Genomic DNA, 11,888 nt, shown 5'->3' with positions numbered 1-11,888 from the left:
CTCTCCCCCCCTTTTTTTTTTTTTTTTTTTTTTTGGGTATTTCAAGTCCATATAATTATTCTATATTCGTGCGAATCAACACAATTAATCGTATTTACCATATATAGATACGTCTAAACTAGGTTGTTATTTTCAGCTTATATAACAATAACTTAAATTAAATTGTTTAAAATAATTTTGAGAAAATTAATGGTAGTGAAAGATGAATGTGAAGTCAAAGATCTTAATGTATAATTTATTTGCCATTCAATTAAAGAAGAAGCGATCGGCACTCACAATTCAAACATTAAAAGTGGTTTGCTGTTGAATTTGTGTGCATTAAAAGGCGATAAATTAAGAAGTTAGGTTACGAAATAGATGTGAGATTTAATGGAGGTTTATTTAAAGAATGTAATTAAGAGAGAATAAACACAAATTAAGGAATATTTGACTTGAAGGATAGTAAACCCACAAAATAGAAATAAATTATTATGAGCATAAAAATTAGCAAACGTGTTTCAAAAAAAATAACAATTACATGTGTCCGTTTGAGACCTCGAAAAATGGGCAAATCCCTTGTATCCAAGTGACTTTTCCAGTTAATTCCTAAATTATAGCATATCGCTCTCAAGTGGCTTTCCATGCTCATTGCATTTCTGGATGACATTGTTCCCATTTTGATCCCAAACACAACGCGTGACATCCATCAACCTCTTCAACCATCTTGATATTTTGATCGAAATCAACATCTATTGCCTATATTGGAAAAAAAATGTTCATGTTGGGCTGTGATGCCATTAGTGGTGCAGTCCAATATGGGCAATGATAACATGGGAAAAATTCATATTTAAGGTGTATTTTTTAAACCATTTCAAAATTCATGTGAAAATTCAAAATTCAGGTTTAGATTTAATTAATTAAAAATATTTATTAAATAAATATAATAAAGTCACGGTGAAACAATTAATGGTCACAGAATTTTTTTTAAAGGTCACATATCATCAAATTAATTGATCACATATTATTTCGAGGTCACAATTGAAAAATCATGTAAGTCACAGATTATTTCGAGGTCACAAATTAAAAATTTTATGGATCGCTGATTATTTTTTAATCACAGATCATCAAATTTTAAAGTCACAACCAAATCGTTGAGGTCACATATTATTTTTTAGTCACAGACCATCAAATTTTAAGGTCACGGACCACCAACAAAAAAAAAAAAAAAAAACACCCACAATCAACCCAAACCATCAACTTGCATCACCACAACCATCGTCGCTGCACACCACGTCCCGTTCTGTCCACAGTGCACCAACACCGTTAGCAAATAACACCACCACCCACATCGCACCAACAAAACCGCACACATACCACAGATTGGCCACCTCCACTACCTGCATCAACGACCATCACCACCACCCACATCTCACCAACACAGCCAGAACCACCACCAAACACTGACCACAACCACTGTCGCTACTATCAACACCGTAGCCACTATCAACACCGTCGCTGTCCTACCTTGATCCATCGCACCATCACCACACCGTCACCCCCACAAACCTCGCCAACACCACCAATATCCATGCTGCACAGCCCAAATCACCACTGCAACACGACCACCATCGCTGCTATCGCCACCACCGCTATCATACTTATATCCATCGCACCATCACCCCCACAAACCTGACCAATACCACCAATATCCATGCCGCACAGAGAAGCCAGCAGCACCGACGTGCGATACCCCACGCCACACTATCACCCTACATCACCAACACCCCCCACATCAACGCTCAACAGAGAAGACGTTATAGCAGATCCGGGGACGCGAGAATCACTTTGAGCGCCATCATGTAACAGTGCTCATACCTGCACATCTCCACACAGCAGCGATGACGCGAGAAGACGTTCCTGGTCTCTTGCAGACGCGCATGTCTTCTTGCAGTAGCGCCGGTCTCACATCGGAACCGGCACCAGTCTTCACAACGTCGTCGCTACAGTGGCGACGTCTCTGTCGGTGAGAATCTCCAATGGTTATTTGTGATAGAGAGCAGGGAAAATAATTAGGGGAGTCTGGAGAGACGGGTGGTGGGGGAGAGAGAAGGTTGGGCAAATGAATTAGGGTTTTTATGTTTGGTACCTGATTTATACATAAGGAAATTTCATCCGTGATGTTTGAATTCTAATCTCTAAACACCTGGATTTTCGTAATTTCCTCCATTAATTAATGTATGGTCCAATTAATGAGGTATGTTGTTCTTTAGTTGGAGAGTTCAGTCCAACTTAAACTCATTAATAAATGGAAAGTCCATTGGACTTTCCAATATTTTATTCAAAATTTGCTTTCTTTTTAATTTATTAATTATATTTTAAATTAAAAAAGCATTATTTGCATTGGACTCTACATAATCCCGAGTTAATGTAATGTCCAAGGAAGCGGAGAGCTCAACAAACTCTTCTTGGTTTCTCCATCTGTTGCCTGAGAGTCCTACATTTGACTCTCCAAAAGGAGAGTCCACTATTTTATTTTATTTTATTTTTAACTTTTGATTTTGTTTTTAATTTTCTTCACTAATAAATGGACTCTGCCTGATAGCATCTTTAAGAGATTCTTTAAATACATGATGCTTTCTATTTTTGAGGGAATTTTTAAAAATAAGCTCCAAGAGATTCTGTTTTAACTTTATAAAATAAAAAGTTGAAGAGTTAAACTCATTCTATCTCAATTTATAATGATTGCATATATTTCAATATTCTACTTATTAAATTATTCTAATCATTTTTGAATTAATTGGTCATTTAATATGTTAAATAAACAATGAGGAGGAATTAATAAATGTTTTTTTGGGGGAAAAAAATGAAGAGTCAAAATAGAAAACACTATTAGAGTGTGTGAAAATACATAAAAATGATAAAATTCCTTTATAAAATAGTCTCTTGGAGACACTTTAAACTTTTGTTCTTTTTCAAAATTTTGCTTTTGTTTCTATATTTTAAAAATTGACACACATTAACAGCTATGTTCTAATTAAAACATGCTAGAAATTTAGTAGTTTGAAGTTTATTTAACAGTCTATTTGTTCTAATAACATAAATCTACATAAATTTCTCAACCCCCGCCTGAAAACTAATGAGTTATTCTAACATATATCAACATTAAGCTCCTGTTTGATTCCATTTAATTTACTTTACTTTTAATCTATTTCTTATATTCATTTTCAATTATACATTCACGCAATAAAATATTCTATACGTAAACCTAAAACTTTTCATTATTTTTAATGACTCATTCTCCAAAAAATACTATTCAAAACATAGGTTTTTTTTTGAAATAAAGAGTCCTATTTATTTTACTAACAAATTATGATTTGTGAACGTGGGCATAATCAAATGAGTAGCAACCAAGAAGTTGCTAAATATCCTAGAAATTAATTAGTGTATCCATATTCCTACATTCTGGTTGGTTGCATGTAAAAATCTATTTTACATGGACATTATACATCAACAAACTGCTGAATATTAGCCAACTAATACAAGAAAATAGGACTCAGTTGGACTCCGTTGTAACATGCAGTAATAAAACGAAAGTAAAGCTACTGACCAAGTAAAACTATAAAAAATCAGCTAACAAATTCCTAATCACTCAGATTGAAAACTATATTGAACTGACACCTAATGCTTAAGAGAAAACTCCAAAGACCCATTGGGAAAATATTCCAGGCCACAATGAATCAAGTAGCCAAATTTGAGTATGAATCACAAGGTGGAGCTTGGAAAAATGTGCCGAGGCTGCTCATATTATAGAGTTTCTATTAATTTCCTTATTTACTTAATCATTTAACATTCTATCATAATTGCATGTTCTAATGTATCTAAAACATTCCATTTGAGTGCAATTTCTTGCTATTGTTTCTATAAAATGAGGATCCTGATGAAATTTATGGTCTTATTCTTTGGCATGTTCGATTTACAGGGCTATTGAAAGTGGTTTTTCTTCTGCTAAGGGGCCCATATATACTTTTGATCCTTTGGATCTGGTCCGCAATTGCATCAAAGACCTGCAACCCTATTTAGATTCATGGTGCAGATTAGCTCGATTAGGTGAGTAATTGCACCGAACTGGCGAACCACGTATACATTCTTGCGTAGATCTTCTTGGTTTCTGTTTATGTTCTTGTGTGAATGATTCTCTGATCTTGGAAGCCTTATGTGGGCTTGAATTATAACAACCACCTTGTCATAAGGTTTTTTCCTTTTTAATCTTTCAATTTACAATCCATTCTTAAGGTTTCTCCTTCCTTTTTATTTCTGTGTATGACCTTATTCATAAGATTTTTCTTTTTATCTTTATCGATTGGTTCATGACCTTACTCTTGAGGTTTGCCTCTTTTTATAAACTGATTTACAGCCTGTTTCTTAAGGTTTTTAATTTCATTTTATATTCCAGGTTTATATTTCATCTTTTTAATATCAACTGGTTCTTGACCTTTCTTGAGATTTCTTTACCCACTTGTTCTAAGTGTTTCTTTTAGTTGCCGCAATGAAGTTTTTTCCATTCCTTTTACATTCGGTTAAAGCAAATCAGGGGAAAATTAAGTTAAACATCGACTGAATGTAGCGAAAGAAATCATGCAACTATAAAGATGATTTGACTTTTGGCTTTTGTGATTCGTCTGGATATTGCACAAATCGGAATTACGAACATCATCGACGAGCGATAATTTGTGGAAGAGATGGCGATCCATTAATTAAATTTTCCACAGTCCAAACGAATATCTCCATTCGTCCCAGTCTTCCCATTTCGTAATGGCCTCGAGAGAGGCATTTTTATATTATAATTTGTTTTACTTATTTAAAAATACAATGGGTAAATCAGTCTTTTTACTCTATCTTAAATAAAATTTTGAAGAGAAATCATAATTAAGAACAATTTATGTTAATTTGAGAATAAAAATACGAAAAAAAAAGTTTGTGATATAAATATGATAATATATAAAGGTTATGAACTTTCATGCAATTAAAACGTAGTTGTTTTTGAAAGGCTGTTGTGTGAATATATTTAACCTCGTAGAAAAGATTGCTTTTCCTACTTTTTTATCCCCTCGTTTGATTATTAGCTTCAACAATAATAGTCATTGCCAGCTAGTATTCTACACATCAGTCCACTTGATTTTTTTACATAGATGAAAAAAAGGGGGTTTATGGATAAGAATTTTGAAATTCAGTAAAATTGCTAATGTTAATTGATTTTACTGTGGCCAACTAAGGAAAAATGGAACTTTAGTAGCTCCCAAGTTTCCTCAATTGACATGAGAAAATATATGGCAATCCAACGACTCTGTGTTGTTCACTGAGAGGTGTGAGAATTTGTTCAACACAAATTTGTATTTTTGTTCTTTGGTAAATATTTTGGTAGGAGCAGAGTAATTGTCTTATACTTGAGAGTGAATTATCTTAGAAGTTTTATTTAGAGAGACTTAAATCTATGGGAATCAAACGGGACCTTACAATTTATAATAACAAACGGGGCCTTACAATTAATAGTTACCATAAAGCTTGCAAGTTGGAGTGTTTAGCACGTGACTATCACGCGTTATTTTTCAGCTCGATTATTGACTCAAGTCGGTTGTAAACTTTGTCACCTAGCATCGCTTGGTCCCCATTTTTAAAAATGAAAATTTATATAGAGAGAGACTTAAATCTATGGGAATCAAACGGGGCTTTGCAATTAATAGTTACCATAAAGCTTGCAAGTTGGAGTGTTTAGCATGTGACTCTCACACGTTATTTTTCAGCTCGATTATTGACTCGAGTCGGTTGTAAACTTTGTCACCTAGCACCGCTTGGTCCCCATTATTAAAAATGAAAATTTATATATAGAGAGACTTAAATCTATGAGAATCAAACGGGGCCTTACAATTTATAGTAACAAACGGGGCCTTACAATTAATAGTTACTATAAAGCTTGCAAGTTGGAGTGTTTAGCACGTGACTATCACACATTATTTTTCAACTCGATTATTGACTTAGGTCGGTTGTAAACTTTGTCACCTAGCACCGGTTGGTCCCCATTTTTAAAAACGAAAATGAGTGAAATAATAATAATAATAATAATAATAATAATAATTATTATTATTATTATTATTATTTTGAAAATGTTATCGGTTTACGTCTAATATTATTTTATGAAAAATTGTGTGATTAAAAATAAAAGAGAAAAAAATGAAATAAAATTTAACTGGGGTCAAACGGTGCTCTAGTAACAACATGCATGTCGTTTTTATCTTATTAGTCCCTTAATATGCCACGTCAAAAGATAGATGGTCAATCTTTTATTGATTAATTGCCAGATAAGTTTTCAGTTTCTCACATTTTCTAAACTTTTTTTCTTAAAATTGAGCAGAAATTTCTTAGGATTTGTTTGAGCTCCATTTTTTGGAAAATAGAATTTATAATAGTGAATTTTTGAAAACGTGTAGTTAAAATGTAGGAAAAATTTTGAGTTTACTTATAAAATTATTTTATTGAAAGAATATGTAGTTAATTTTTTTTAAAAATGATTGCTTATGTGAAGAAAGGGGCACGATCCTCTTCATAGTTTTATTTCTTCGGAACAAATATTAGGTAAAATCTGTCAAATTTTATTTTGCATTACGAAATCTCCCCCTAACAGTCAGGACGGTGACACATTCTTGTCTCAAAATGATAATTTTAGGGTCAATGTCCTAATGAAAATGTATTTTTGAAAATAAAAAATGACACATGCTGCTGATATATGCTACATTGATCTTACTCCGATCTTGCTTGATATGCTATAAACTTATCTATGGCTGGTTTCGACCATTCCCTTTCCAAAATCTAAAGTTTATGGCTGATCCCTCTTCTCTCACCCACACTTGAAAGGAGAAAAGATGCGTACAATATACTTAGTCCTTGTTTGATTCAACTTAAAAGGTGAATTAAAATCTAAGTCAAAGTTAATAATTAATTATAATCACATATTTAATGGATCCATATATATTTAGCAATTACACGTTTTATCAACTTTTATCAAAGTTACTAAAAATCTAATTTTTTTTTCAAATTAGCTGGATAAGAATTTCCATGAATATATTGATAATCCAATGTGAACGATTTGTTGTTGTTTTTTTGCCTTTAAAACGTGGACGGGATGGTGATTTGAATTTGGCATAAGTAAATTGAGCAATATGACATACGGGCAGGTTAAAGCATTTTTTTATGCGGAATTGAATTAGAAGCAGTGTTTTCAAACCATTGGGCCCATGATTAGCTAGTAACGTATAAGCCAAAAAAGTCATACAGGGGTCTTATCGATCCCTCACTGTAGAGACGGCCCCACATGTTAAAAAAATAATAATAATAAATTTACGCTGGGCCTCACCATGTGTGTTGTCTGACAGGGGCCTATGTACATGCAGCACGATTCACCTAAAAATTGCTTGTGTTTATGGGTAACGAAAAAGACATGAGCAAGCAAGTTCAGAAGATATGGATGGATTTATACCCTTTGATTGAGTTCACTTTGAATGACTATACTGTCCTTTTTTTCTTTTTCTTCTTCTTTTTTTCCCCCAGAGAATAAACATGATAGGGCACTGATTGCAATCTAGTGCTTTAAACTGAATTTGTTGAGCTTTCAAAGCTCCATTTGGTACTCATTTTAATGAGTTTTTTTGATCAAATCTTATTTTCCTACTGTAGTGACATGATAACACACTACAAGAAGTCAGAATTGTGTCAAACCAGATACAAATTGGATAATGCCGTTGAGACCGTTCCGCCTATTTTGTCCTCAGAGGGCCTGTACAGGTCACATACATAAGAGGGGGTGGTGAATTTTTATTTTATTATTATTTTTTTTATATAATCGTCCACCTCGATTGTGTGTGGCCTGTACAACCAGCACGACGGTTAGAAATATACACAAGTGCCAGCCACCTACTCGAAATCGAAGGGCATTAATGGAAAGTAAAAAAGTAGTAAATGTCACTTCAAGACTATCTGGCATTTTATATTAGTTACTGTCATAGGAATCGTGAATGTTGTCTTGCCTAGGGCCCACAATTGTTTTAAAATGTTTGAAAAAATTGGATTAGTAGGGGGCCAAATAAGCTGTTAAGTTTCTCCTACCCTTTTGTACTTCTTGTAAACTTGAACCCCAATTTTAAGGGTCCCCCACCGTCCCTACTTTGAAATATCGTGAGAGAGGTAAATCGCAGGTTATGCCTCCAAGGGTATAGGGTGGAAGGCTGCTTGTACACTTGCACTTACTCAAGAGCCAAATCCATATTTCAGGATTCGAATCCTTGACGCGGTAGCCTCAAGTAAAGCTGGATTTTTCCACCCTCCCCTTTTACCACTTAGAGATGTGCCCTGGGGGCGTACTTCTTGTAAACTTTGGTTAGCAATGAAGATGAGTAACAAGTCATTTTCTTGATCTTAGGTTCTTTAAACGTACAAATGTTATAGATAGTCACTTATTTATATAATTTCTCAATGATTCACTGGGTATCAGGGTTGTCTCCCCCACGTACGGGTCGATAAGCATAAACATCGACGAGACATATTAGGTAAGATGCTACAAGTATATCTGCATACGATGACACTGTTAGCAAATCTTGGCGTGAGCAATTTCACGTAAAACAAACTTTGTACAACTCATGCGTTTCATTTATTATTTCACAAAATTTTTGGAATACTTTACTTGTAAATGTACCTAGTCATTCAAAAGCAATTTGTTTTATTATTCTTGATTGCATTGAAATGAAATATTTTTTTCTTAAAACATTTTGTGCACTTATTTACTTGCCCATATGCAAAGTCGTGTTTGATTTGTCGAAGAGATGGCGAGCCTTTAATTAAATTTTCCGCAGTCAAAGCGAATATTCCCATGCTTCCCAGTCTTCACGCCGATCCGGCCCATTTTGGTAATGGCCTGGACAAAGGCTTTTTCAAAGGCCTGACTGTTTTTGGCCCATAAATTAACATTGGGCTTCGATCTCGAGTCTGTGAACAGAACTTGGTCCGAAGTGAAAAGTCCCTTCCCTTGCTGAAGATTTTGAAAGTATACATTATCAAATTTTCTGGGGGTGTTTGGATCCATGTTGATAGCTATCCTTGGGTCCACATTTTTGGGGCACATGGACTGTAATTGGGCCGCATATTGCTTGTCCAGGGTCGGGTCGATCGGATTCCGGCTACTGAAATTGTAGATCCGGTTTGAGAACTTGTCACAGTGTGAGAATCCTACTGTGTGGGCAGCTGCACAGAAAATAGAAAGTGGAATCACTCTCTCAAGCAATCATCATTTATGAAAAGTTGAAAAATCAAATGAAGTATAGTAATCATACATTCATTATTTTACAAATGTAATGACTCATATCATTAGTTCACATTTTTTGCGGCTTACTTAACCTCTCTTTTTTATTTTTATTTTTTATTATTTTTTGAAGTGACTTAACCATCTTGAAACTAGTTTGGTAAGTATCTCTTGAGCATGTTCTAATTGGATGGTATATTGCATGTTTGGCCGGCTAAAATTGGACAAGACACCTAACATACCAAATATATTTTCAATGGTTTTGATATTAAATTAATATTTCTATTGAGTAATATATAGATGGTGACTTTATTGAAAATTCAAATGAACAATATCAATGATTACGATCTTTGTTTATTACGTTATGGATTGGCAAGAAAGAATATGACCTACCATGCAGGAAAAGTGGACTTGGACTAGGCAATTGACATTTAACCCCTATTTTGTATTGATTAAAATTTAGATTTTAATTTAAATCAAAATGAATAATTAATTTAATCATATTTTACGGGTTCACAATTTTTCGACCACGCATTTTATCAACTTATATTAAAACTTTTATAAAATCTAATTTTGATCACTGTCAAAACGGGGGCTAAATCTGATGTACTAAAATTAATATTTCCAAGACCTTAATGATAGAGGATGTGACTTAGTTGAAAATTCAAATGAACTTATTTATTACAATGTGGACTAAGCTGGAAGCTCCCATACGGCAATAAAAAATATCAATAAGACCTGTCACATAGTAAAATTGGAAAATTCTTCTCTTACTGCAGTACTCATTATTGTATGCACATATTTGTACATGGCTCCCAGTTAAGAAAAATATTAGTAACAAGTGAATCGCACACGATTTGATCCGGTATAAAATTTAAGACGTGTTTGGGAGTCACGTATGTAAAATTCTAATGATAAGGAAAATTGTGGTTTTCACCTGAGAGAGCAATCATGTCAGTCTGTGATAGGCCTTTAGAAGCAAACATGGAATTAAGCTGACTTAAACCGAAGCTTGGTTTGGGCAGATTTACACTTGCAGCGGTTGAACTTAGCCCATCCAGCCTCCCCAGTTCAACAGCATATGAAGGTCCACCGGCCTGTACATTATTTTAACAAAATGTAAGGTTATTTATAAGTAACTTTTATTGATTAAAATTAAGGAAAAATTGCAGCAACGGACCCTAACCTTTATTTTGTGCCAGTGAAGATCTCTAACATTTCATAAATATACACTTGAGGTCCATTTAGATGAAAACAATTCAAAACACCGTCAGTTGATGGGGAAAATTTCTTAAACTATCTGCTACCGTAACGGTTTTATTTGATATTGATGTCTTTTCGAATGGTGCTTTTGAACGATTTTTTGGACGGTTTCTGTCCAAATGAACTTCGGGTGCATATTTATGAAAGATCAGGAACCTCAGTTGGCACAAAATGAAGGTTAGGGTAAAATTTACAAAAAATGAAAAGATTAGGGATCGCTGCTGCAATTTTCCCTAAAATTAATTGTAATTGTTTACAAACCAGGGCAATGACGTCTCGAGTTGCAATTGCTAGAATATCTGCACAAGAAACTTTATTCTTGCAACTTGGAACAGCATCTACAGCTGCTTTAGCTTTGATTACAGTATCAAATCCATCTCCAGCCAGCGAAAGATTATCCGGATGATCTTTTTCTGCTTTGTTGCCTGGAGTCGATGCTACTACAATTGATGCATCACAACCCTTAAAAACCCGAAAACAAAAACGAGCAAATAATTAATCTTAATTTGAATTTGAAAATCTTTTTTTGATCAAAAATGAATTTGGGAGTACCTGGACCATGCAATCATGGAAGAAGAGACGAATGGTAGCTGGAACAGTAACAAACGTTTGTTGGAATTTCTGTGTAACAACGTTTTTTACAATTCTTTCGACGTTGGGACAGATATTTGCATAGTAATTCTGTCTGAGTTGAGCAGAAGCCAAGTCGGAGAAGAAGAAAATACCCACATAAAGTGGGAAGATACATATGAACAGATTGAATCCACCCATTTGTTCAAAAATTAAGCAAGAGGACTATGTGGAAAAATGGGGGAAGCAGATTGATTTATATTTGTAGTCGTATTTGCCAGTTGGGTGGCAAATTTGAATAGTCTGTACTGTATACAGAAGAAAGCATATTGTAAAAAGTGAATTAATGATGTTAATTTGAAGGAGATGTTTTTGGCTTTTTCAAATGGCAGCCTGTGTTCTTCTCCTTGTTCCTTTTTTTTACAGTTTAGTAACTGCTTTCCTCGTCTATTGATTAATCATCAATTAACCTTTATGAACTAAGATCTAAGTGCTTGAATCCCACAAACTGCCATAAGTATAAATAAATATTCTAGAGAGAGTGGCTGGTGGCTAAATGGGTACAACTAGAATGCATGTCAAGACAGATTTCTGTGGGCTTTATGTAGTAGCTAGGTTGGATATTGTTCACTTGGTTAAAAAGTTATAATATGGTGTCTGCAACGGTATTGCTCGAATACTTTTATTTTTAAATTGTTATTGTTACACTTCGTTCCGCATAAGACTAATC

The 11,888-nt window shown here is 34.2% G+C and overlaps 1 protein-coding gene and 1 long non-coding RNA gene across 2 annotated transcripts; one reads left to right on the top strand and one right to left on the bottom strand.

The window, feature by feature from the left end:
* Window positions 1–3,341: 3,341 nt before the first annotated feature.
* On the top strand, window positions 3,342–4,276 carry LOC111367234. The gene is made up of 2 exons (XR_002697751.1): window positions 3,342–3,748; window positions 3,959–4,276. It is a non-coding gene; the product is annotated as an uncharacterized LOC111367234 (long non-coding RNA).
* A 4,338-nt stretch (window positions 4,277–8,614) lies between these two features.
* On the bottom strand, window positions 8,615–11,468 carry LOC111367232 (peroxidase 73-like). The gene is made up of 4 exons (XM_022987989.1): window positions 11,141–11,468; window positions 10,850–11,050; window positions 10,263–10,422; window positions 8,615–9,267 (listed from the first exon to the last, which is right to left on the bottom strand). The coding sequence occupies exons 1-4, from the start codon at window positions 11,357–11,359 to the stop codon at window positions 8,861–8,863; spliced, it is 987 nt and encodes a 328-aa protein (XP_022843757.1). The 5' UTR covers window positions 11,360–11,468; the 3' UTR covers window positions 8,615–8,860.
* Window positions 11,469–11,888: the final 420 nt, after the last annotated feature.

Source organism: Olea europaea, chromosome 18 (assembly GCF_002742605.1).
Source record: "Olea europaea var. sylvestris chromosome 18, O_europaea_v1, whole genome shotgun sequence".
NCBI lineage: Eukaryota > Viridiplantae > Streptophyta > Magnoliopsida > Lamiales > Oleaceae > Olea > Olea europaea.
Note: the sequence above shows the minus strand (reverse complement) of the source record. Positions and strands in the feature narration are given on the sequence as shown.

Coding starts and splice junctions, on each gene's coding strand:
- LOC111367232 (XM_022987989.1), bottom strand. CDS start 11,359: ATGGGTGGATTCAATCTGTTCATATGTATCTTCCCACTTTATGTGGGT. Junction 10,423..10,849: donor CTCGAGACGTCATTGCCCTG/GTTTGTAAACAA, acceptor AATAATGTACAG/GCCGGTGGACCTTCATATGC. Junction 9,268..10,262: donor TGACATGATTGCTCTCTCAG/GTGAAAACCACA, acceptor TTTTCTGTGCAG/CTGCCCACACAGTAGGATTC.